At 41.6% G+C, this 27,987-nt stretch overlaps 1 protein-coding gene and 1 long non-coding RNA gene across 8 annotated transcripts in view; one reads left to right on the plus strand and one right to left on the minus strand.

Moving 5' to 3' along the window:
• LOC119504491 (neuronal PAS domain-containing protein 3) overlaps positions 1-27,987 on the plus strand; it is a 317,816-nt gene that overhangs the window by 119,569 nt on the left and 170,260 nt on the right. For all 7 annotated transcript variants that reach the window (XM_037796620.1, XM_037796619.1, XM_037796621.1 and 4 more), the window contains one exon: positions 16,441-16,685. In XM_037796620.1, the coding sequence (XP_037652548.1) occupies positions 16,441-16,685 (245 nt within the window). The remainder of the gene's footprint in view (positions 1-16,440; positions 16,686-27,987) is intronic.
• On the minus strand, positions 6,590-27,805 carry LOC119504493. Its single transcript, XR_005210577.1, has 5 exons — positions 27,796-27,805; positions 14,055-14,064; positions 10,905-10,911; positions 8,187-8,195; positions 6,590-7,222 (listed from the first exon to the last, which is right to left on the minus strand). It is a non-coding gene; the product is annotated as an uncharacterized LOC119504493 (long non-coding RNA).

Below are 27,987 nucleotides of genomic sequence, written 5' to 3' on the forward strand. Positions count from 1 at the left end.
GACTCTGTTGCCAAACTAATTAGTAGCTGTAGAGCTCAGAGGCCTGTGGAGAGGTTACACCACACTGTGTGTGTGTGTGTGTGTGTGTGTGTGTGTGTGTGTGTGTGTGTGTGTGAGTGTGATATTTCTGCCAACATACTCCACCTCTTTGCTTCTCATTCACACACACCTCAAGTACATAAACACCTCAAGCACACACACACACACACACACACACATATAAACACACACACCTGGACCAGACATCCCTCTGTCAGGTGCTGACTCTGTGTCGGCCTGCGATGCTGCCGTCTTGTTATCTGAGCCACAGGTCTGCACCGCACCGCTGTGTGTGTGTGTGTTTGTGTCTGGATGTGTGTGTGTGTGTGTGTGTGTGTGTGTGTGTGTGTGTGTGTCTGTGTGTGATGACGTCATTCACAGCAACTGTCTTGATTAATGATGGAGGAATGTTGAAGTCATGATAAAAGGAATAGCTGAACGTTTGGGGAATATTCTTGTTCACTTTCTTGAGATGAAGATCGATAGTACTTTCATATTTACGCTGTAACAGAGCTGCAGTCAGGGCGTGATTAGCTTAGCTTAGCATAAAGACTGGAAACAGGGGGAAACAGCTAGCATGCCTCTCTCCAAAGTTCACAAATTACTGGAGGTAAATTAAACCATTTACTGTAATAACAACGTCCCTGGTTTGGGAACCTTTGCATTTCCTCCTTTAACTGTCACCTCTCACTACGATGGTGAACGCGTTACAACCATGGATGTATGAAGAGAACTGCTTATAACCGGCCTTGCCAGCTGGTGCATCCTAAAGCTGGAGGAGCTTAACGTTTTTCTATCATACGACTATTTTGGTACAAACGTTTACCCGCCAGTGTGGCGGATAGCCTTCCGAGATTTACTCTGGGTAAGGAAAACCCGCATTTGGCGCTTGGCGAGTGTTAATTTCGGACCCTGGCGTTTGTCAATGTCGGCCACCGTGTCTCACTGTTGGATAAAGAAAGAAGAAACGAGAAAAATTGTAAAAAGGAAGAAGGGGAAAGAAGGATAAGAAGATAGCAGAGATAAGGAGGGATGGGAAGAAAGAAGGGAAGGAAACAAGTGGTATAAACAAAGTAAATAGAGAGGAGCTGTAAAGTTAGAAAAAGGAGGGGAGGGAAGTAAAAACTGTAACAAAGCGGATATAAAAAGGAGAAGAGGATGAGGAGGTAAGAAAGGGGATAAAGTAAGAGAAGATGATGAGGGGGAGTGAGGAGGATGATGAGGTTGTCAGGGGAGGAAGGCTCATTCACTGTCTGCTGGCCTTCAGCCAGAGAGGAAGAGGAGGAGGAGGAGGAAGAAGAGAGAGACAGAGTTGTCTCTTTGTTTGAAGGTTAGAAGAGGACAAGGAGAGGAAGAAAAGAGGAGAGAGGGAGGAGGAGATGGAGACAAGAGAGAGAGAGAAGAAGAAGAAGAAATGATAAAGACTTGAAGAGAAAAAGCGGCTCAAGTAATTTTGTGTCTCCGAGGTGGCAGCAGCTTTTATACCATTAACACTGTGTGTGAGTGTGTGTGTGTGTGTGTGTGTGTGTGCGCGTGCACGTTCACATGCACATGCTTGTGTGTGTGTGCATGCGCATGTGTGTGCACGTGCGTGTGTGTGCTCTCCTGCCAACTCTTTAACGAGGGACTGCTGCTAATTTCAGAGCTAATACTGAACTGTTCCACACCACTGAACCCAGGGAGGAAGAGGAGGAGGAGAGGAAGGGAGGGAGGACACAGGAGGAAGAGGAGGGTTAGAGGAGATGAGGAGAGGAAGGGAGGACACAGGAGGAAGAGGAGGAGGAGAGGAAGGGAGGACACAGGAGGAAGAGGAGAGGGAGAGGAGATGAGGAGAGGAAGGGGGGACAGGAGGAAGAGGAGAAGAAGGGAGGACACAGGAGGAAGAGGAGGGTTAGAGGAGATGAGGAGAGGAGAGTAAGGGAGGACAGAGGAGGAAGAGGAGGGGGAGAGGAGAGGAAGGGAGGACATAGGAGGAAGAAGAGGATGAGGAGAGGAAGGGAGAACACAGGAGGAAGAGGAGGATGAGGAGATGAGGAGAGGAAGGGAGGACATAGGAGAAAGGAGGATGAGGAGAGGAAGTGAGGACACAGGAGGAAGACAAGGGGGAGAGGAGAGGAAGGGAGGACACAGGAGGAAGAGGAGGGGGAGAGGAGAGGAAGGGAGGACACAGGAGGAAGAGGAGGGGTACAGGGTACGAGGAGAGGAAGTCGAGGACACAGGAGGAAGAGGAAAGGGAGAGGAGATGAGGAGAGGAAGGGAGGACAGGAGGAAGAGAAGGGGTAGAGGAGAAGAGGAGATGAAGCGAATGAAAGAAGGGAGTAGAGCGAGATGAAGAGGAGAGGAAAGGAAGGAAAGGGAGAGAGAAGAAATGAAAGGAACACTGCATAGGAAGTAAGAGGAGGAGAAGAGAGGACAGAGGAGAGAAAAGGAAGCAACGAGGGAGGGGAGGAGGGAAAATAGGAGGAGAGAAAGAGGGGAGCGGAGGAGAGGAGATGAAGTAAGGACACAGGGTGGGGAAGGAGGAGAGGAGATGAAGTAAGGACACAGGGTGGGGAAGGAGATGAGGAGATGAAGTAAGGACACAGGGTGGGGAAGGAGGAGAGGAGATGAAGTAAGGACACAGGGTGGGGAAGGAGGAGAGGAGATGAAGTAAGGACACAGTGGGGAAGGAGGAGAGGAGATGAAGTAAGGACACAGGGTGGGGAAGGAGGAGAGGAGATGAAGTAAGGACACGGTGGGGAAGGAGGAGAGGAGATGAAGTTAGGACACAGGGTGGGGAAGGAGGAGAGGAGATGAAGTTAGGACACAGGGTGGGGAAGGAGGAGAGGAGATGAAGTAAGGTCACAGGGTGGGGAAGGAGGAGAGGAGATGAAGTAAGGACACAGGGTGGGGAAGGAGGAGAGGAGAGGACAGGAGGGGAAGGAATGAGTGAAGGAGACGAGAATAGGGGAAAAAGAGGATGGAGGAGAAGAAAGGAGGACATGAGGAGTATAAGGAGAGAGGAAGTATGAAAGGAGAGAGAAGGAGAGGGAGTGAGTTCAGCGGAGGTGAAGGTGAAGATGATTAAACTTTCCTGTGCAGCTGTCACCTCCTTCTCCTCCTCCTCTTGCTCCCTCTTTCATCATCCCTCCTTCTGCCCTTCAGCATGTGTGCTCTGTCTTCCTCCATCAATCCGTCTTCATTGTTTGTTTTGATTTCTTTATTTCCTACTGAGGAAATGTTTCCTTGAATTAATCCGGCGCTCAGCTGAAGTGAACGAGAGACAGAGAGCGTCTGTTTGTGTTCTATTGAACTTTTACTGGTCGCTTCTAATCTCTTTAGTCCAAAGTCAAAGTCACATTTATCCATAAAGAACATTTAAAAACGACCCACGTTGACCAAAGTGTACCGACCAGAGCAGGCAGCTAAAATCACAGACATAAACATCAATGCCCACAGCTCATAGGTACGGAGGACAAAACCTGCCAAAATAAAAAATAATGAATAATTAAATAAATGTCTCAATAAATAAATAAATATGTAATTTAATGTAGCAAAAATAATATTAAAAATAAATTTAACCACCAATTGATGAAATGTGGTATAAATAAATATTTCTGTTTTAATTTGCTTCTTTATTTATCTTTGGATTAATTCCATTACTTATTTACTCTTCTGTTTAATTTTCCCATTATTTTTTTAATTAAATGTATTTATTTGTTTTTGCATTTATTTTTTTTATTAATTTTAATTTATTTTTAAATGTATGTATTTATTTCATTTATGCCTTTATTTATGTATACATGCATTATTTATTTATTTATGCATTTATTTATGCATTTATTTTTTTTATATTTATTTTCAAATGTATGTATATATTCATTTTATTTATTTATTTATTCATTGATTTTCTCTCTGCATTCTACCCCTTATTTTTTTTGCCACCAAACTTCTGTATTCTTTTCTTTATATATTTCTTTACAAATTTCTTTATGCTTTTCTTCCTCATTATGCAAATGAGGGGGCTCATAAAATGTCTAAAGAAATTTATAAAGAAAAGAATACAACAATAAATAAATAAAAAATAAATACAAAAATAATAAATACATTTTAAAATGAATACAATTAAATACATAAATAAATAAAAGGGAAAATTAAATAGAAGAGTAAATAAATAAGGGAATTAATACAAAGATAAATAAATAAAGATGCAAATTAAAACAAAAATATCAATTTATGACACATTTTATCAGTAAATGGTTACATTTATTTTTTACTGATATTTTTGCTGCATTTAATGACATTAATTATTTATCGAGTCATTTATTTATTTATTCATTTATGTTTGATTTTGGCAAGTTCCATCCTCCATACATAGGCACAAATAATGAGTTTGGCAATAGTACGAAATGTGACTACATTTCAGATTTGAAGGAAGATTTGTCATTCTTAAAGTATCGCTACTAATAAAATGGAGTATCGTACTGTTTATATATTGTATTGCGATACTTTCTAGTATACCTTTGCTAGTATACATAACTATCATGAGCACTGAATCTTTGTGCTGGACATGATTTATGAGATGCAAAATCCAATATAGCTCACTAGCTTTTTAACTAGCTGTAGCAGCACAGTAGGCTAGCTGGGAAGAAACACCTTAAAAGTTGTAATATATTAGTAATTTTAATTCTGTTTAGCTTTTTGAAGCCATTTCTGAATCTGTATTCAGAGTTCAGATTCTCCAGCTAGCACGAATCTGATGCATAAATAAATATGACGATGGTCACATGTAGAGTATAATTTATCTGAGCTTATTATGATGGAAATCACTGTGTCTAAACACATTACTTTAATAGTAAAAACATCAATAAATGAACCTTTGGTGGCGTACATCTTTAGGTTTTCTCACCCAGCTACCGTGTTAAACTGAAATATGATTTCCGAGCAGCACCAGATTGATTTAACACCATGAATTATGAATGCTGCTCCCATTAATGTGCTCATTTTGGTGTATTTGTTTTTATTAATGGTCGCCGTTGAAAAGTCTGTTACTTACAAGAAGGCTCGCTATAATTTGCTACCCTGCGTTTATTATACGTCTGCTTTTGTTGTTATTAATTCATGTTACTATTCATCTTTAGTAATTAATACGCTCAACTCATATCCATAAAATCCACATTATTACCCCATAATGTTCATTATCATATTCGTCATAAGAGCTCTGCTTAATTGTGCATTAATGAATTTGCACATTAAAGTTTCCTTCCGACGCAGATAACCGCTGTTGTGAAATTAAATGACAAAATGTCCGGAAGCAAAACATTATAGATGTTCAGTGAATAAACGATGTCACTGTGGAGATGACGGGGAATTCAAATCAGTATTTGTTTGACTAAATAGGGCGGTTACACACTGTGTCTTCTAGGGTTTAGAGCCACACAGTGATTCACTGTAAATATAATTATTACTGTGCACCATATTAAATCATCCAGAGCTTAATATATGTTCATCTTAAACTTTACATTTATTTAAAGCACAATAATCAACCACTTTTACTACAAACAAACCGTTTGAGTTCAATGAACAAACATGTTTTTATATTTATAAAGCATGGTGTCCAGAAGTATAAACTGGATGGTTAGTAGACGAGGATAAAATATAAAGACACACACTCGGAGTAGTTTGTAAAACAAAATAACACGAGGTGGAAATTCAGCGTCGCAGATGCAGAACCGAGCAGGATTTATCAGCAACAACAACAACAACAACAAATAAATAAAGAAAACTGTAAACAACGATGAAACATAACAACTAACAGATGATCTTGTATGTAAAAGAATGACAATATATATTTTTTTTATTTAACATTTATTAAGCAAAGATAATCCCATGAATAGTTTGAAATTGATTTGCAATTGGATTGAGATAAATATATATATATAATAAATGAATAAACAAATAAATAATAATAATAAAATATAAAAGTATACAGTTTGGTTTTATATATATTAGAGCTTTCATTGTTTTGCAAATTTGTTTTAATGGCACTAATTTCTTAAACCCAAAGTAAATTGTGATCTTTAGGTTATAGCTCAGTTATATATAAATAAATAAATAAAGTAAGATTAGGTGCAAATGCAAAGCCCAATAAATTGCAGCAAAACACACAAAGTAACTCAACATTAGTGTGAATTAATATGTTTTAAAATATGAAATAATGCAGGCCTGAAGTGTTATTTCTCCAACAAACAAATAAGCAATATCGATATTGTCATGAATAATATGATGCTGTAATATAAAAGTAAGTAATCTGTACAAGACATTTAAAGTATAAAAGAGAAAAATACTGCACTAGTGATAAATGGGCTCATGCAAAAGGCTGATTTACATTTTTACCTCCGTTTTTAATGAATTTTCCAGACATTTTATATATCTCTGTTTCTCTTTAACTCAGTGGAAAAAAGTATATAATAATATAATATAATTGTTCCTTAAAGACATTATGATGTTATTGTGACAAGATGTTTTAGTTTGCAGGGGAAAGCCTGATAAAAGTGTCATTTCTATTTAATTTAAGAGTTTATTTTTGCTAGGATATGAGTATTATAGAATAGTATTAATAGTAGTATTGCAACAAAAAAGTAAACATATGCTTTTCTTAAAGTCTAGAATGACCAAAAGACGTGCTCAGTTACAAAAGAAACGCAAAATTTAACTCCCAGAAAAAGAGAAGAAAGCTTCCGTTGGCTGTTTAGATGTCAAGTCACCATTCTGGTAAATCAAATATCAAATGTGTATTTGTATGAAACAGTGTGTTTTTACCTGAAGCACAGTGTGTGTGTGTGTGTGTGTGTTATTTTAGCAGCAGCACGCTGCAGCCGGCTCAGCTCGCTGTCATGCTCGGGTTGATGCTAAAGCAGCGTGGCAGGCACAGATTGGTAAAACAGATAGACGGTGTCGAACGCGTCCAAACACCGCGGGACATTTTCCTAAATGTCTCAATGAGAGACAGAGACAGAGAGACGACCTGTATCATAGAGCTGCACTGTTGTCTAGAAACTATTAAAACACGTAAATGATGGTGACATGTTTCCTTCATCACCATGAACACACACACAATCACTCAAACACTGTCCTGCTGACACTAACACTCACTGGAGCTCCACATGTGGATTAATCCGCCGCTGAAAATAGTCCCTAACAACTCTCTCCTCTTTTCCTCCTTGGTCCCTCTCCTCCTCTCCATCCTTCACTGCTGCTTCTTTTCCTCTCCTCCTCTCCTCTCTCCATCTCTTTCTTGTTCACATTCAACCTGCAGTTTGTTTTTTTGGAGGATGATTAGTGTTGTAATGATGCTGTGTGTGTCTGTGTGTTCAGCTTCAGGAGGTGTAGTCGGAGTATCCTGGTAGAGATCAAACACCGCCAGCTCTCTCTCACCATCACTAGTGGTTTTATTTTGTTGGCTGTTATTTTATTTCATAGTTTTATTTATTTTATTTTGTCAGTAACAAAAACAAACTCCCGTTCACTGTCTCACTTACTGCTGCTTTATTTCACATCTATTTAAAGCAGCTGTTTCCATCTACTTGTGTCTAAGAAATGCTAAAAGATTCACCGTTTTTAAAGAGTCTTATTTTATCATATCAACTTTCTTTAACGCCAACAAATGTGGATTGAAGCAGGATATATTGGAAATGATTACATCTATCTTTTTTTTCAGTAAATGTTGACTTTTGGACTTTACAACGCTCTGGAGTTATAGGAAATGTTTGGATTACACAAAACAATCCTACGCAGCCACCACTGGAATCTAATTCTACTAATAGTATAATACTAATAATATTAGTGTGTATCTGCATCTGTGCCGAAATACCAGGTTTAAACACAATGTGTGAAGCAAATCTTCTTCTCGCGAGTTGGACCGAGTTGTGTTTCGACGCGCCGGAGAGGAGGAGGAGCTTGTCTCCATAGATACGAACAACTTTTCTTTTCTCCATTTCCTCCATCAACCATGGAAGAAATAACCACTATTGCTGCTTTGTACATTTTGTGGAAGTCCCAGATATGTCAGAAAACCAAACGCAGTCGTGTCTGGGTTCATAACGTCACCCGGCGGCGAGCTGTATTCACATACAATACCATCGCACTAACTGTATCTAGCAAGCCACATGTCACTACTGCGGTATTAACCCAAAATAAACAGATTGTGTTGTGATTTAATATCAATAAACAGATCAAAATGATGCTGAAATAACAACATAATGATGCTGATTAGTAAAAAGTCTGAATTCATGCTTTGTCAGGTCTGTTACCAAGACGACAAGCAGACAACTTTTAAAATGCTTGTTTTCTGAATGGAGTCTGGATGGATCAGTGCCAGGCTATGCAGCTGCTCCATCAACACTCAACATGACGTCATCTAGAGACGTTGTTGTTTCTACTGTAGACAGTCTGTGGTTTCTACACAGAGCTTGGTCCGCTCTCTGTACAGATGTGATCAACTATCGTAGCTCTGGGTGACTACAGACACATGCAAGATGTTTCCTCCATTTCTGATTCAACGTCGTCGGGACGTCAGTGACCGCAGGAGGAAAATCTTGTGTCGAAATGGAAATATTTCAGTTCAGCGAATATGCAAAAGACGCAAATTTCACGTGTTTGCCATCCACGTCGCCTGGCGTGAATTTGCGTCAATTCACCTCTTTGCATTGACTTTGTATTTAATCTCACTGCGCAACAAGTGTCTCTGCAGCTTTAGATGTTAATCAAACTGAGGCTGTTTCTCCGCTTTCTTCTTCTTCTTCTTCTTCTTCTTCTTCTTCGTCTTCTTTGTCTTCTTCGTCTTCTTCGTCTTCTCCTCCTCCTCTTTAACTTTTCCTCCACACACACACACACAGTGAGCTGCATTCCTGTGGTTGCTGGCAACAAGACAAACTAAACACACAACAAATCTCCTTCAGTTTCTCTCAGTCGGGTTGTTTAATCCTATAATTTGTTGAGTTTATTTCACCAAATGACAGGTTATTGTTCCTTTATGATCGATACGAGACTGCAGCTCAATCACTACCACTCTTCTCTATTCTCTCTATTCTCTCTCTTTCTGTCACTTGACCTCTCTTTTTTCCTCCTAACCTCATTTTTTTTTTTGTTTTTCATCTCAGTCTTTCTCCTCCATCGCTCCTCTTCTTCCATGTCTATCAACCCTTTCTCCTCCTCTTTCCATCACTATTTGCTCTCCATGTTCGTCCCTTCGATTCTCTTTCTTCCCTTTTATGTATTTCCTTCATCTCTCTGTTATCTCCTCTCCTCTCTTCCCTTCTGTTCATCTCTTTCTCCCCATCTTTCCTCCTCTCTCTCTCTCACAATAGGTAGATTGGTTTTGGCACTCAGTCCCCTGATCAGTGAACACACACACTCGTAGCGAGCGGCGGTGTCATCGCCATGGCGATGTCAGCAGGCGGGGCTTAATCCAAAGTGACACTTGTTCTCTGCCTTCCTTTCCCATCGCCATGGAAGCAATTACCCTCCTCCTGAAGGGCCTTTTGTCTGAGTGTGTGTGTGTGTGTGTGTGTGTGTGTGTGTGTGTGTTCTCGTCCTCTCTGGAGTTGACGGGGTGGAACCTGGGCTGCAGGTCACCTGATTGGCTGAATTGAAAGACAGGGAGAGAGAGAGAGAGAGAGAGAGAGAGAGAGAGAGAGGAACAGAGGAAGATGGAGGGAGAGGAGGTACAAAAAGGCGTATAAATGCCACAATAATGCGCAAGCCGTTTAGCGTGCAATAAGTACGTCTTTCTTGATTTCCGCATGTGTTTTGTACGCCATGTATCCTGTACTGACTGCAATGTAAACGCATCCTCGTATTAATGCTACGGTAACAGTTAGTGACGTAGTATGAAAAGCAGGAAAGACCATTCATGGTGGGTGGGTCCAACAAACACAGGACTTTTAACCAGGAGAGCCTTTATCGATACTCTTTATCGGTTCTTTTTCATTACTAAATAATACTTTTTTTAATGTATTATTTTTAAAAAAAGAATAAATTCAGAACAGGATTAGAATTTATTTATATTTTAAATGTTTCTAGAGCAGCAACAGTAATGTAAAATCACTATATAAACTCAATAATATCTTGTTGGAATCTAATCTAAAATGTCAATAGAATAAATAATATTACTGAGTGAAGTATCAGTCCTTCCTCCTGTCCTCTGTCCTCTGTCCTCTGTCCTCTGTCCTCTGTCCTCTGCGGCCTGCTGATTGGTTGACAAGAATTTTAAGATACGTGACAAACTAAGCTAAACAGTCACACTACATACAGACAGCAAACTAGTTTGAGTAAACATAGCAGTGGTGGATGAGAGACTGCGAACAGAAATATCTTTTTTCTACATGTTTATGCTTGTTTTCGGGTGTATTGATAAAGTATTGGCTTTTTACTCGTGAGATGCATGCTGCAGCATGATAATAAATTACACCAAAATGTTAAAAAGTACCAATAAAAGAACCGATCACGTCGGAGCGTATAAATACTTGAATAATATAGCACCGGTGTCCGTTTAATACCGGGTTTCAGTACCCATCCCTCGTTGTTTTTGCCCCGTTAGGAGTGATTCCCTCCTCTTGAGGCTCTTGATAAATACAGTTTTCTACTTGACATCTTCCAGATTTGAGTTTTGGCTGCAGATTGAAGTTCAGTCTGTTCCTAAATGAATCCTGACACTCTTCCATTCTTTCTACCTTCATTTTCTCCTTCTTTCTTTCTACCTCTTTTCAGCCACACATCACTCATCAGCGTCTCTTCCTCCTTTTTCTCTGTTAAAATCTCTCTCTTCTCATTATTTCATTTTCTTTCTTCCTCTTCTTCACGTGCGCTCTCTCACTAACACACACTTTGTATCTGAACATCACGTCTTAACCGGATTCAAATCTGTACAGGTTTTGTTTAACTGTGTGTGTGTGTGCGCAGAGAGACAGAGATTACTATCAGTTGTTAAGGGTGTGTGTGTGTGTGTGTGTGTGTGTGTGTGTGTGTGTGTGTGTGTGTGTGTGTGTGTGTGTGTGTGTGTGTGTGTGTGTGTGTGTGTGTGTGTGTGTGTGTGTGTGTGTGTGTGTGTGTGTGCGCGCACGATGGCTATCAGCGGTCAGGACCTCAAACCTCGCCACATTTCCCCGTTGGCCACCGTGCAGCGTTCCCTCTGAGTTTTATCTCCCGCCTTCATCTCTCTCTTCATATTGCTCGCCGTGTTTCTCGTTATCTCGCCGCTGACGTTCCTGCATGCATTTTATTTTATTTTTTTAAACGCACTCTGAAATATTCTTCCTCTCAGTTTGGCCTCTGCAGATGGATGAGCTGATCATGTAAACAGATACTCTGATATCTGGACGCAACAGGAAACAAAGAAATTAACCACAGAGTTTATTCTCAAATAGGAATTGAACAAGAATTGACTTCTGTTTGAACAAAGTGTGGCGGGCCTGAAAGTTAATGTGTTTCAGTCTCTGCGGAATGTTTCTACAATATCATCTGAATAGAGTTTCAGCAGAAACATTTAGTATTCTGTTGGTTCAAAGGATTGTGATTCAGACGGGTTCTTGTCTTAAACATGGTTGTTTGAAAAGTCCCTCATTAAAAGCATCAGAGCTCAGATTTAGAGGCAGATTATTGGCTGGTTGAAGTAAAAAATAATATAAAAAACAATCAAATTCAAGCCACTTCTTAGCATCCCGTTCATCACACACCTTTTAATGTTCAGTGTATTTGTGTTCAGTTGGTGTTTTCCTGTTAAATATGTTGTTGACTATCAGAGGTTTGTTTTCTGACTATATGATCTAGAAGGATAAAAAGCTGAATATTAGTAAATACATTTAGATTTCTTTGAAAGTTGAAACTGGATTTTCAATCTGAAGCTACTTGAGGCCTCGTTTCAACAGGACCGGTTAAAGCCTCACTATGTTTTAAGTAAACTAGTTCATACTTCCTGTTGTTTGACTAAATGTGACGGCTAAAAGTGTTCGTCCCTGTTCACTGGAAGGCCTGCTGTCAACGCCTCTTCCTGGCTGCATCCCACTGCCTCCCGGTATCTCTGCAAGTCACTCAATAATTGGAGTCATTAGTCAAGAAGCAGATTCAAAGCATCTGACTTTTTTTGTTTTGACTTTGTTATTGTTTGCAGACCAACTGCAGTGCAGCAGCGTGGCAGACTATAAAGACTGTCTCAGAATCAGGCAGCTACCTCCGGGTCTGAAAAGTGCCTTAAACCTGCATTCTCTCTAGCAGCCAGCAGGGGGCGACTCCTCTGGTTGTATAGAAGTCTATGAGAAAATGACCCTACTTCTCTCTTGATTTATTCCCTCAGTAAACATTGTAAACATGAGTTTATGGTCTCAATCTCTAGTTTCAAGTCTTCTTCAATACAGCATGATGTTCATTTAGTTAATGATGGTCCCATTTAGAGTCAGATAGACCATAAAGCAGGGGATGCTTTAGGGCGGGGCTACCTTGTGATTGACAGGTCGCTACCACGGCGTTGTCCGGTCTGGGAGTTGTCCGTGTTTTCGTCTTACAACTTCAACCCTTTCACAGTCTGTTTTCACTTCATCAGAGTTAATTATAACATTTTGGTCGCATAAAAATGTCAGATTCAGCGTTCAGTTGAGTGCTCCACACTCTAGTCGAGTCTCTTCTGGTTCTAAAAAATCAAGATGGTGACGGCTAAAATGCCGAGGCTTCAAAACCATAGTCCACAAACCAATGGGTGATGTCCCAGTGATTATGTCCACTTCTTTTATACAGTTTATGATCAGAATTAGCTAAGTGTAATGAAAATCGGGAGCAGAGGGCAGAGCAACGAGGGCAGAGCGGCGTGAGGACACGCCCTCTACTGCCGTTCAGTGTGAGCAACAGTTGGTCTGATGGAGCTGTCAGCAGGCAGATGAGACGCTACACACTGTGTTAGGATTTTACTGAACTAAAGGATGGCCACTTCTTATTTCTTTGATATAAATCTGATGTTTTAGTTAGTAAAGGCACTTAAATATAGGTGTGGCAAGTGCTCTGGACTGTGCTGCAAATCAGCTGAGGGTAAGAACAATATAACCACTGTGATAGTTGTAGGTAAGGTGCATCAGTAGTAACAGGTATGTCAAATATCTAAATAGAAAAATAAAAGCCGTCTCCACCAAACTGAATAAAACAAACAGCTCGAGACAGGAAATCTGCCCGACGACGGTCCGTCCCGTCACATGACTGATGGCCAGTTTGACCTCCAATCGACCTGGAAGTTAAACCTCGACCACCCAGCGACCTTCCCAGCATGCTCTCTGCCCACGCACTCTTAAAATAATCCCACACACTCTCACATACAGAAAACACACATATCTCTTCCTTTCAGCTGACAAGCTCTTTAAAAAGCCATCGACCCACCTCGCTGAACTTTACGACATCACACACACACACACACACACACACCTCGCCGGCGTGACAAGCTCTTTAAAACACCATCAAGTCACCGGGCTGAACTTTACGACACGGTTTCATTTCATGTTTATAAGACCCAAACACCGACACACTGACACACACACACACACACACACACACACACACACACACACACACACACACACCGATCACAACAAGTGTTGCATTTACCTACTCAGCCGGTACATGATAAATATGTCTGTTTGAGTCAAGGTCAAACACACCTCCTCGTCAACTCACACACACACACACACACACTCACACACGCACACACACACGCACACACGCACACACACACGGAGCAGACAGACATGAAGACGTATTTGTCGTCCATCAACATAATGCTTTCCAAGTTTGCGGAACAAATAAATCCCGTCTGCCTCGCCGCTCCTCGCCGCTCCCAGCAGCCGCCAGCCTTCACACACACACACACACACACACACACACACACACACACACACACAACAACACACACACACACACACACACACACACACACACATCTGTGTGAGTAAATATAGCGAACATAGTGCAGGTTATTTAAATCAAATATATTCCGCTACCTTATTTGTTCTGTTATGAATATAAAAATCTGTGGCTCAACATTTTAAAATAAATGTAACCAGGGCTCGAGCTTAAGGACGTCCCGTCGTCCCGGGGCTGAAAAAAATAGGACCAGGGGGGATTAAAATTAAAACTTTGGGACGAATTTAGGACTAGAGTTGAAAGAAAAATACCTGTCAGAATGAACAACGATGAAAATTATGTTTTGTTTAGTGCTCAGTTCTTGTAAAACCTCCTTGACAACATAAACACACACACGCATACAACACATGCATTGTTTTTTGACCAAATGCTACTTTTTACACATACATATATTTCTTAAAATATCATAAAAAATTAAATAAAAAATGTAATTAAATTATTATATATAATTTTTTAAAAATACAATTTTAATTTATTTTAATTATTATATATAAATTATTAAATTTAAAATGATTTAATTATTTAAATTTAAGTAAGCTGCATTGTTAACATCAAAATCAATAAAATTACTTTTTAAAACAATTTTTTTTTGGGATAAATTATAAGTTTATGAACAAAATAAACATCAAGTTTGATGTTTATTAATGTTAAATTTCACTTTGAATAATTAACTAATGATATAATGATGATGAAAAAGTTAGTAGAGAGTTCCGTGTACATCCGACTGATTTAGATCTTCTCTTCTGACTAATGACTACGGATTTTCGGTGCTGACAAAACTATATTTAACACTGAAAAAGAACTGAATGTGTCATCTACACAGTGGTGTTAGATCTATTCTATCTATTTCTGTATTACAGAGAGTGATATTGATTGATGTCAGTTACTGTCAGTGTTGATGTTGACCAGTGAAAACAGGCTGGAGGTGTTAAACTTTACATCCAAACAGACGGGGTGAGTTTCTTTAAACAAGCAACACGTCCGTTCTCTGATGAGCGGAGCCGGTTAGGACGTCTTCATCTGGAAAAACGTGAACTATCTGATGTTAGCTCGTTCACATCACATCCTGTTAGAAAGAGTGTTATCCATTTTCCTCTCCCCTCCTCTCCTCTCCTCTCCTCTCCTCTCCTCTCCTCCCCATGCTCCCTTTTCCTCTCCTCCTTATCCCTTTTCCTCTCCTCTCCTCTCCTCTCCTCTCCTCTCCTCTCCATGCTCCCTTTTCCTCTCCTCCTTATCCCTTTTCCTCTCCTCTCCTCTCCTCTCCATGCTCCCTTTTCGTCTCCTTTCCTCTCCTCTCCTCCCCATGCTCCCTTTTCGTCTCCTCTCCTTTCCTCCTTATCCTTTTTCCTCTCCTCTCCTCTTCTCCCCATGATCCCTTTTCGTCTCCTCTCTTCTCCTCCCCCATGATCTCTTTTCCTCTCCTCTCTCCTCCCACCTTATCCCTTTTTCTCTCCTCTCCTCTCCTCTCCTCTCCTCTCCTCTCCTCTCCTCTCCTCTCGTCTCCTCTTCTGTCCTCTCCTCTCCTCCCCCGTATCCCCTTTCCTCTCCTCTCCTCCTCATTTACTGTTTATTCTCTCTGATAAATAAACGACAAACAGAATGAAAATGATATTCTTTGCCAGATGACAGCCATTTTTCATCTCTAGCCCTAAACAACAACTCCTCCTCCTCCTCCTCCTCTTCCTCCTCCTCCTGCTCCTCCTCCTCCTCCTCCTCTAAAGTGTTTGCTATCCCTCCATCTCATCCCTCTCCTTCTCTTTACCTCCTCCTCCTTCTATCTCTCCCCCCTTTTATCCCTCTAACACTTTCTCTCTCACTTTTTTTTTTTTTGCACCGACAAAAATTAATCACCTGTCTTTATGTGTGTGTGTGCGTGCACGTGCGTGTGTGCGTGGCCGGCAGGAAGCCCACAGAGGTTTTTAGCAGCTGATTTATTGCCGAGTTAATTCATAACGGCGTCCGATGATGATGAGAGGCCGCGGGAAAGTATGGTCGTCACTGTTGTTGTTGAAGGGTGAAAGAGAGGGAGAGAATAAACAGAGCAGCTCTTTCAGATGAAGTAATAGAGTGGAAAGTGATGGAGAGGACGAGGAGGAAGAGGAGGAAGAGAGGAAGTAATGGAATAAAGGAGAAGAGAGACAGATTGTCAGCTACTTACATTATAGTGTACTTTCAGTATGGATGAAGGTGATGTCTGTTGGCGCTGTTTCCCTCTTTGTTATTTTGAGTCGATGTGATGTCATCTGCAAATTTGCATATTCTCATATCTACAAAGAGTCATCTCCCAGTACCAGAAGAAGGTCTGATTCGTCTTTTACCCAACTTTCTTTCGTGGTCACGTGATATGCAAATAGGGTTAATTTTATTTAAAGTATTTTCAAGTACATTTCTACATTTAGTCTACTGTGAATCTCATTCTGCCCGTCAGATTTACTCACATTCTTCTGCTTTGTCCGGTTCCAGGCTGCAGGCTCTGAGGAAGGAGAAGTCGCGGGACGCGGCGCGATCGCGGCGGGGAAAGGAGAACTTTGAGTTTTACGAGCTGGCCAAGATGCTGCCACTGCCGGGCGCCATCACCAGCCAGCTGGACAAGGCCTCCATCATCCGGCTCACCATCAGCTACCTGAAGATGAGGGACTTCGCCAACCAGGGGGACCCGCCGTGGAACCTGCGCATGGAGGGACCGCCGCCCAACACCTCGGTCAAAGGTAGGGCAGGGGCTTGTCTTTAAACTGGTGTATGAGGGGCTGTGTAAGTCCAAGGAAGAGTCAATAGAACGACTCTTGTTGAAGAATAAATCTCTTTGTACGTTTCCCTTCCCCTGAACAAGAACGTTTTCCTTCGTAGTGATGCCATAGCAACACCTGCAGTGAACCTGAGTACGCTTTGTTCTTTTCTTGATGTTTCTTGGTTAGTTTTTTGCCGTATCTTTGGCTATTCATCCATCATTTAAAGCAAGAAAGTCACATTTAGAATCGTAGTTTTTACATCAAGGAAAGTCCTGATGAAAACTACCAACAGAAATGACTTTTTAGAATAACAAGATATTGCATATTGCAGCTTGAAAGCCTCACTGCTGAACTTTAGCGTCCAAAAACTATTTCTCTCATTGTGGTATGTCGATGCTCGTTGGGCATACACTGTATGATTTTAGAAATGTTGTTGTGTAATTCCTCCTCCTACTGTACGAGTACATCGCTTGCGATGTAAAGCCAAAGTTTTGCTTCATTTCAGTCTATGTGGAGGTAGAAGGAAGTTAACGCTTTTATTGTTGTAGTCTGAGTAACGTAACGTCATATCCGTTCCGTATCCGTCAACCAAAACAAACCTCAGAAAGTAGAAAACCTCGGAGGGTCCACATGGATACGACCTGCACCCTCTCATGTTAAATCCAGCGTGGTAAATACTACACATCCAGTAAAGGATGGAAACACTTTGGGTTTCACACATTGACAGGAAAAGCAGAGCTAGACATCACGGCTAAAGCTGCATGCTCACTTCTAAAAAAAAGGCCAAAATAAGGTTCGAACGAAGGCTGAAAGAAGTCAGAAATATATCCAAAATATGGCCCAAAAAATGTCCAAAAAGGCTGATAGATGTCTGAATAAAAGTCTGAAAAACGTCTGAAATATATCCGAAAAAAAGTCTGAAAAAAGGACGGAAAAATGCCAAAGTATGTCCGAAATATGGCCCAAAAAAATGTCCAGAAAAAGGCAGAAAGATGTTCAAACAAAAGTCTGAAACAGTCTGAATAAAAGTTTGAATAACGTCTGAAATACATCTGAAAAAAGGCAGAACAATAGGCGGAAAAAAAAAAAGCGAAAAAGTTAGCAGGAAACGTTGCGGTGGAGCCGGCCGTCGCTCTCGTCTCCGTGGTCAAATGGGCCGACGCTACAACTGTAGAGCACCCAGATACTGACATTTATGTTCTCTGCATTGAAACGGCCCTGATGGAGCTGACCATGGATGGATAAAGAGAACGGAGCTGACGGGAGAGCTAGAGACCACCTTGGAGAAGTTAGAGGAAGTAGACACGTGGGACTACGTCCGCTTTTCAAAATAAGGTGTTAACAAAGGGAACTGTAGATACTAAATACATCTATGGAAATAAGATTGATGGATTATATTCACCAGAAGTATAAAACATTACATGTCTCTTATAAATTAAAAAGAAAACACCACGAAACAAACCTTTATATTTTAATGAATTTGAACATACAAACAGAAGGATATCAGGCCGGAGGTGAGCAGCGCTGCACTGATTGTCCGGCCCTTTAAACTGCTATCAAACAACATGGGAAACTCTCACACACACACACACACACACACACACACACACACACACACACACGCACACGCACACACACACAGAGACGGCTAGCTTGCGCGCTAAGTGATTTCCTGTGAAGGGAACATTAAGCTTTGATGAATTTCTGCCTGGAGTACCAGAGTATACACAGCACTTGTGAATCTAAGTGGAATTTGCCTTTGAAATGGGCCCTTTGTGCGACGCACTTAGAGGAGAAGAGGAGCGCTCGCTTTTAAAAGGGACGTTTGGGCTCGTAGGAATGACCCCAAGATGAAAGCAAATTGCTTCAAATTTTCTGGTGGCGTGTGTGTGTGTGTGTGTGTGTGTGTTTTAGTGTGTGTGTGTGTGTGTGTGTGTGTAAGAACTACAAGCAGCAGATTTACCTGTATGCAGAGTGAACAAGAACTAGATTGTACTTCAGGATGTGGGAATGTGTGAATAGAAGTAATTGTGTGTTTGTGATGGGGCAAGATCGTGTATTTGTGTGTGTGTGTGTTTGTGTGCACGTACCCTCGCCACACAGCAGCAGATGGCATCATTGTCGTCAGCGCTTTGAAGAGCCACATGCATTTTAATGAACGGAGCAGAAATGTATACACCAGATTAGTGTGTGTGTGTGTGTTGGACATTTCCTGTAGACAATCACACACATGTCACATGTTACACTCAGTTGTACACACAACACCTGACCTATCTCTTCACCTGAATCTGATTCTAATGACTAAAATATGCCGTCGTTTAGGGGAAACGCTGGTCTCTGATTGGCTGGAAACACTAGGTTAAAATCTTACATTTGGACACCTCCAACACGGTTCAAGTCAACAGTTTAACAACTGTTTAATATCAGAGCTGAAGGTGTATTACTGTGTATTAACCCAACGAGAATCATCACCCATTTCTATAGTTCCTCTCAGCTCTACTGACGGCTTTACGCTTTGTCCACACAGGAAACATCAGTAGCGTGATTTAAGCGTCGGGTGTTCACACCAGCTGCGTTTCTGCTGCTGCTGCTGTCAGCCCTTTCTTTCTACATAGAGTTTGCCTTTCATAATGGCATAATAATAATAATAATAATAATAATTCATAATAATCCATTTCATTTCATTATAAATATTATTTATATTTATTTTAGACAGAGAAAGGTTAAGAAACGCGTGATAATTTATAAATAATAGTTAGTATCCAAAATACTATATGCATTCATGGAGCTCTGCAAGTCACTGCATGTTCTACAACACGGTCCTGCACATATTTCAGAATAAAAGCCTCGGGCTTTTATTTTGAAATGAAAGCAGGAACTGTTGATTTAAAAATAAATCTTTACTTTTTTTCATGTCCATGACATTTTCTACAGATACAGTATAGACATCGCAACTGTGGTAATGTTGCTGATATGATGTCATATAAAGTCAAAAGATCACCTTCACTGTCTGTTGTTGCTGTGAACCGCGCGGAGACCTTGAATCTCTAGAAGAGACGCAGTTGACACGCAGCCGAGCCGCGCATTTAGCAGATATTTCCTTCAGGAGTTGGTGGAGACCAAACACAGAGCTAAAAGGAGAGTGAATATTGGACTTATATTCCTCTGGTGGACACAAAACTGGATGTGTAACTTGACAAATGTGTAAATGCTAACACATTTACCACTACAACTTTATAAGTTGATAATGTTGCATTTACAGGAGGGCTGTCGCAATAACCATAATATTACAATACCGCGTTATTGACTAGCCAACCGTAGGGGATGGCAGGCAACCGCCACAACCGATATATATTCACTTTTTTTTTTATTCTTTGCAATGGGGGTGCCGCATATTTACACTATGCTGCAAACGCCAGCAGCGTGACGAGGTGCTGAGCGTCTATTCTTATTTTTTCTGGTCCCCGAGAGTTGAAAAATGTTCAGCTTTGTGTAAAACGCTGCGCTCGTCACTGTCACTTTTGTTACCCAGATGTCCAATAGAGGAGGGGCGGGACAAATAGCACACAGACTGTTGCTGAACAACAACAACAATGGAGGAGAAATGAATCCATATAGACCGGCGGGTCAGTCCTTCCCTTCATCCAGAGCGAGTACTCTACCTTGTGCACACGTGTACTTCTGAGGATATTCCGTGTCATAGCAACCAAAACAATTTACCTAATAAAAGCAGAACAATAAAGCTTATTTATAAGGCACTAAAATCAGAATACATTTACAAAATAGAGGCAACAATATGGCATATCGTTCTGTTGAGCCAATCATTCCTTCACCGCGACAGCCCGACAAACACATCCAGAGCAAGGTGAGGCCGCTCTCACCTTGTATATAAATATCACACACACACACAATATGCACTTTAATCAGATTTATCCTCCTACCTACACACACACAAACACACACACACACACACACAGCATGTACAGTACATGATACACACTCTCTCTACAGGGTTGTGTGTGTTCAGTTTGTCTTCTCTCTCCTATCGACTGACTCTAATGAATGAATATCCTCTACAATACACTGTGTGTATGTCTGTGTGTGTGTGTGTGTGTGTGTGCGCGTGTGTGTGTGTGTGTGTGTATGTGTGTGTGTCCATGCCTATGTGAGTTTTTCCTTTGTAATTGTTTTGTGTGTTACCGTGTGTGTGTGTGTGTTGCAGTGTTCAGTACAGCAGAGTTATTGATTCAGTGTGTAGCTGCTCTGCATCGGTTCAGGTAATGAAGATGGCTGTGTGTGTGTGTGTGTGTCTGTGTGTGTGTTTTAGTGTGTAGTATTACCACTGATAACTCTCTGTTAGACCTTCTGAGAATATCCTCATTTATTGTGTTTTCCTCTTCTTCTCTCCCTCTTTCTTTATTTCTTCCTCTTTCTCTCATGACTTCTTCATTCTTCTTTTTTATTTTTCCTCTCTTCTTCCTTTCTCCCTCTTTCTCTTCATTTCTTCGTAACTAGTCTCTTTCTCTCTCTTTCTCTCTCCCATGCCCCCTTTCTCCTGCTCTTTCCGTCTATTTTTCGATATTTCTACATTTCTCTCTTTTAAATCTGTAATTATCAGCTGATTTCAAAAGATCAAAAATTATGAGCGAAGAAATATTTATTCATGATTATATTTTTTTCTGCATTCATGAAGAAGAAACCGGAATATGTTTATGATTTTTTTACATAATAAATGACTAAAATAATGATTCCAATATCACAATTACAGTGTGATCGATCAACTAATCTCTTAATAGTTTCAGAAATAAATGCTAATAAAAATGTACTGATAGACTTTTCTAAACACAGGTACAACATGCTTCACAGCAAGAGAGAAACATTAAATACAAATATAACATATAATAATAATAATAATGTTTCAATAATAATAAAGCTGACTGGTAGAACTGAGCGTGTTAGTTGTTGCTCCATCCAGCTGGAGGTTCAGGTCCATGAATGAAGCGCTCCTCTGTGAGCTGAAGCTCTCTGACCTCCAGTCTGTTGATTCATTCTCTCTCTCTGTACTCCGACTGTGTGCTCCACCGGCTCAACTCAGTTCACCTCCTCCTCCTCCTCCTCCCCTCTTCTTTCTAATGTCCCCCTTTCCTTTATCTCCTCCTCCCTCATCTTCCTCCTCCTTCCCTCTTCCTCTCATCCTCTCTCTTCCTGTCATCTCACCCCCACCATTCCTTCTACATTGTAACTTCCTCCTCATCTCCATCTTCATCTCCTCTTCCCCTCATCTTCCTCTTCCTTTCCTCTTCCTCCGTTCTCTTCCTCATCTTCCTCCTCCCTAACTTTTTGTAACTTCCTCCTCCTCCCTCATCTTCCTTCTCATTTCCTCTTCCTCTCATCCTCCTCCACCATTCCTTTGTAACTTCCTCCTCCCCTCATCTTCCGCTCCTTCTTTCTCTTCTTCTTATCCTCCTCGACCTTTCCTTCTTCGTCCTCCTTTTCCTCTTCTTCTTCTCTTTCTTCCTTTAATCTCCCTCCACCCTTTCTTCTTTATAAGTTCCTCTCCATCATCTCCTCCTCCCCTCATCTTCCTCATCCTTCCCTCTTTCTCTCTTCCTTTCTTTATCCTCCATCCTTCCCTCTTCCTAACCCAATTCTCCTTCTCTCCATCTTCTCCTCCTCCTCCCCTCATCTTCCTCATCCTTCCCTCTTCCTCTCCTCCTCTTCCTCCTCCTCCTCCTCCTCCCCTCCTGACCTTTGCAGTAATTGACCCATCAGTTGCTCTTCTCCAGTTTAGTGTTGGAGGTTTTGACTTCCTGTCAGAGAGTCTCCACATCTGCTGCAGGACGCCACGCAAACAACCACACAAACACCCGTGACCTTTGAGCATCCTGACACCCGGCCTGTGTGTGCGTGCGTGCGTGCAAGCGTGCAAGCGTGCATGTGCGTGCAAGCGTGCGTTCGCTGGTGCGTGTGTGCGTGTGTGCGTGCGTGCGTTTATACGACTGACCTCTCACCGTTTCAGTGTGTGTGACTGAATGTTTGTCGAAGTGTTTGTGTGTGAATTTAGGGCTGTGTGTGTAGTTGCACGTACAGTATGTGTGCCCAATAGTGTGTGTGTCTGTCTGACAGTCTGTTGCGTCTGTTTGTGTGTGTGTATGTGTGTGTGTGTGACCCCCTCCGACACCTGGCTATTCATTATGCATGCAGAAAGCAGCAGACACCAAAATGCCACACTTCATGAGCCAGTCTACAATCAAGACAAACACACACACACACACACACACACACACACACACACACACACACACACACACGCGCGCGAGCAAACAAACTTTACACTAAAAAATACACACATGTACATATTAAGAACACACATGTATACCTGCAAACTGAGCACACACGTGTTTTATATGCACACACACACACACACACACACACACACACACTCACACACATTCATATCTGTGCTGCTTTACATTCTGTATAAATATCTTCTCTCTCGGTTATTAAAATATAAATTATGGCATTTTTTATAAGACCCACAAACCTATTTATGGCTCCGTACCGGAGCTCAGAAGGCACAAGGTGGGATTATTTAGCATGCTGTGTGTGTGTGTGTGTTCAGGGTCATTTAATGTAAAAATATTACTTGTGAGTCTCCTTTTAAGAACGGGTTTATGATTATTAATGTAAGTAAATGTTGAGGGTGCAGACGGGAGAATATAGATTTAGCTTTTTGGAGCCAAGGATCAGATAAAGTGTGTCTTAAATAATCTTAATGGTTGGCTGATACGTGTTGGTCACTCAGAGCAGAAAGCAGTAAGAAACAAGTAAAAAGGTACTTGCACAATAATGACGTCTGTTAGATGACACTCCTCCCCTCATCTTCCTCCTTCTTTCCTCTTCCTCTCCTCTTTTCTCTTCCTCTCATTTTTCTCCCTTACTTTTTTGTAACTTTGTCCTCTTCACATCTTCTCCTCCTCCTCCTCCTCCTCTCATCTTCCTCCTTCTTTCCTCTTCCTCTCTCTTCCTCTCATCTTCCTCCACCGTTTCTTCTTCATGACTTCCTCCTCCTCTCCATCTTCTTCCTCCTTTCTTCTTCCTCTCCTTCTCTCTCTTCTTGTCATCCTCCTCCACCCTTTTTTATTTTAATGTCCTCCTCCTCTCCATCTTCTCCTCCTCCTTTCCTCTTCTCCTTTCTCTTTCTCTCATCCTCCTCCAAACTTCCCTCTTCCAACCCTCTCCTCCTCTCCATCTTCTCCTCCTCTCCCCTTCATCTTCCTCCTCCTTCCCTCTTCCTCTTCAGCAAAATGACAGCCAACTTCGGAGCGTTATTTAGCCTCCTTCATGACAAGCTAGTCTGACATGGTTGGTACCGATGGATTCATCAGGTTTTATAGTTTCATAAGATACCAGTATCTTCGCTCTAGCTTTAAAATCTGAGCCGCTGCAACCTAAAAATCACAAGTTGCATCAATGCGTTAAAGAAATATTCTGCTCCTACTCTCCCTCTGCTACTATGGGATGGAGAGGGGGGATGGCAGCTTAACAAAGGGGCTCGTGTTTTGGTCATTTTGCTTAAAAATCATCCCTCCTCATGTTGTGAAATATCGTCTACATTTAACAACGATGCTAGTTGACTCCTCTTGTTCTAGAAAGTGTGTTTTATGTGTGTGTGTGTGTGTTCCCATCCACTTAGCATTACATACAGCCAGACTGCCGCTTTATACAAAATCAACCTCCTGCTTAGCGAGACTGTAAGCGCTGAGAGAGAGAGAGAGAGAGCATCAGAGGAGAGAGACCGTGTAGAGAAATGAGAGGGATAAAGACGAGACGGGGGAGAAAGAGAGAAAAATAAACGAGACAGTCAATTAGAGAGACAGAGGCTATCAGAGAGGCTGAGAGAGAGAGAGAGAGAGAGAGAGAGAGAGAGCTAGCAGCGGGAGTCTCGTCTCGTTATGATCCATCTCGTCTCTTTGTACCAGCTGACGTTTTTATGATGCGGCCTGCTGGCTGGGCTAATGGCTTCCTCCATTATACTGAGGGAACACAGTGACCCCGACACCCGGATAAACACAGCAGAACCCCTCCCACTTCACATCCACCACAACCCAGCCTGCAGCCGGGCTGGATTCACAGAGGAGAGGAGGTGAGGAGAGGAGGCTATGCAAGGACAGATAACAGATACACATTTTGATAAGGATCTAAAAAGAATTGTGAATATTTCTTATAGTTTTATTTGACAATTAAGTTCCCAAAACCAGAAAACAATGAGTTGATGTTTCGGTGTCATAAAGCAACGTACTTCAACGCGAATTTGTAAATAAAAAAAGTGAAGTTTATTAGTTGCAAAGGCCTCTTTTAGAAATAGAAAACAGGAGAAACAGTGTACATTCTTTTAGAAAATGTATCTAAAGAGCTCTTATCAGTATGTTTATGAGCTGTGTTTTTAATGAGACAAGGGAAAGGGAAATGTCAAGTATGGAAACAAGAAACTTTAAAAGTAACTTTATTATACTATTAACATTATGAGCATGTACCAAATCAGACATTAGCTATGGAAACATTTTGATAAAAATCTAATCCAAAAAAATTAGTTATCGGTGCTCATTTGTTGACAAAATATGTAAACTGCTTCATATCTGTGTTGCAATTCCCTGTTGCTCATTGATGCCGATACAGAAATGCAATATTTAATCAGTTGACTCACAAGACAGTTTCACCTCAAGCCTTATTTATTGTACTATGCAAACTTTCTCCTGAACACTCTGATGACTAACGGTCTGTTCAAATGCTGCGTTTTTTTTGTGTCCTCAAATCCATTGTTGGAGATGTAGATGCGCGTAAGGCGCGCTCGAATGCGGGAAAGACACCGTCGCGACGTACAAGCGTTCCCAAGGCCCGACCGCTGCGCCCCAGGATCAAAATATTTCAACTTTTTCAAAAATGAATCTGAAAATTTTAAATACAACTTTAGTAAATGTATTTAATTATGTAGTGCGATACAAATACACAAATGTCCGTAATTTTCAATGTATAATTGAAATAAAGGAGATTTGAGACAGTCGGTTTCGTCTCAAAGGTTAAGATGTGTTAAGATTTGTTTTTAGACTCTCGTACTCGAGAGATACAATAAATGGTCGTATAACCGCCTTAAATCAAGCCCTTAACCCATCAGTGTGTCGATCATTATGGGGGCTTTTTGTTCTATATTGTCAGTGTTGTGTTGATTGTTCTATATTGTCAGTGTTGTGTTGATTGGACAAGCATTGCTTAAGCACTTCAGAATCATAAATGTTTCAACCTGAAAGCACTATAAAGTGTTTGTATCATAAAGCTTCAAAATAGCATTGGAACAGGCAAAAAGTGCACATATTGTCCACGTCATGGCCTACACTATATACGCTCTATACATGTTTCTCTACAAATCAACGGTTTTTAACTTCCAAACATAAAGTTGTACTTGAGAGGTTTTCAGCTGCCACAGTAGAGCTTTAAGAGGCGTGTTGATCCAGATTTGCGTTGACGGACCGTGAGGCCTCTCCAGCTACCAGCCTGATGTTTCCGTCTGTAAGCGAACCCCCCCCCCCCCCCTCCCCCGATCTCCCTCCAGCTGTTAAATTTAGGTTAGTCGTCATTTAACAGCAGGACGGTCCTCCCTCTGATGTCTGATAACAACAACTGAAGTCCAGTGGGACTGAATGGAAGCATATTATTTACATCGTGTACACACTGAAAGATAATTGTTATCTCCTTCCCAAAGACCCCCCATCCAGTTATATCCATCCAGTAGTAATCGCTGCTTCCTTTTTACTCACATCTGAAATGTAGAAAAGAGACGAGCAGCTGCTGCTGCTTCACATAATAAACCTGTCAGACGTCGCCTCGGCTCGCGCTCGCTGCTGAAACCTGCAGCGTTGCTGTCGGGGCCCCCGGCTAAGCTCCGGCTCGGCTCTGCGGCGTAGACGCCGCCGCCGCCGCTGTCGCCACCGCTCCGTCCGCCGGCTAAAACGGCTTGCCGTGCATGCTCGCACTTAATAAACGGGGAGTAATTTGGCCAGCTGTGAGTGTGAGATGTTTTGATTCCCCGGTCGCAGTGTAAAGAAAAATGGAATGACAGAGGGAGAGGGAAACAGCAGTAATTATAAAACTAATTACCAAATGCTGATGATGCCCATAGGCTTTGCATAACTAAATTTAGACGAGGAAATTGCTTTCGGCTGCCGACGTAGCTGGCGGACGTTTTTTTTCTGTTTTTTTTCTTGCATGCTGTCACACACTCGCACACCAAAGAGGAAAAAATAATCACCATGGAAACAATTACTCCAACACCTCTATCTTTTTTTCTTTATTTTGTTGGCAAACACAAAACAGCTCCGGGAAGTGTTGTTGTCCAACAATGTGCTGTAATGACGGCAAAATACAGTCGCTTGTTTTCTGTTTACCCCCTGAAAGACGCCACAATTAAGTAGAACACGGGGACGCTCACAGAGAGGCGTTCACTTATTGAATCAGCCTCTGTTTCTCTCCGCGGGTTTGCATATGAAACGACATGTTTTTGTCTCGCTGAGTGTCTGCGTAGATTTGTACACAGCTGAGTTCTGATGCTCCGCAGTGATCTCAGAGAAGATGTCGGCTCTAGTTTCAGTTACACTTTGATCAATCCAGGTGTTTTTAAAGAGGTCTGGATGTCTTTGAGGGGTTGCATGGGTTTACAGAGGGTTTCAAGGATGTTTTCAAGGGTTGTTTACAAGGATTTTAGGCGTCTTTTAGACAGGTGGAGGTGTCATTTACAGGGTTTTGGAGTCAGCAAGATGTTGCGTTTCAGGCATCTTTGGCTGGACTGCAGAGGGCCAGCCCTACAAATCAAGAGTCTTTCACTGAGTGATGAAATTATATGATTGGTCAGTTGAGTGTTGGAGTTTCCTCATTGGCCGTTGCTCTATCAAACTGAAAAGGCGATGCAAATGAGTCCGTCCTTCACGACACGTCCGGCTCACGAAACGTGGACCAAGCTGTGAAACCAGGCGATCTAGTTCTAAAATGAAACCAGACTCAGCAGTGGCATCATCGCCTATTTTCTCTCTTAGACTGTTTTCAAAAGTAGATTTTGGTGGATTGTTTGAATAACAGAAAGTTTACGAGCAGGCCGCCATGTTGTTTCCTGTTTGAAACAGAGAACCAGGGACCAATCAGGTGCATTCAACGATAGGGTACCCGCACCGAATTTTTGCATCGATCTGATCTCGGACGAGCCCCCCATTTGTTATGCCCCACCCTTGGG

The sequence above is a fragment of the Sebastes umbrosus genome, chromosome 16, assembly GCF_015220745.1.
Source record: "Sebastes umbrosus isolate fSebUmb1 chromosome 16, fSebUmb1.pri, whole genome shotgun sequence".
Classification (NCBI taxonomy): Eukaryota; Metazoa; Chordata; class Actinopteri; order Perciformes; family Sebastidae; genus Sebastes; species Sebastes umbrosus.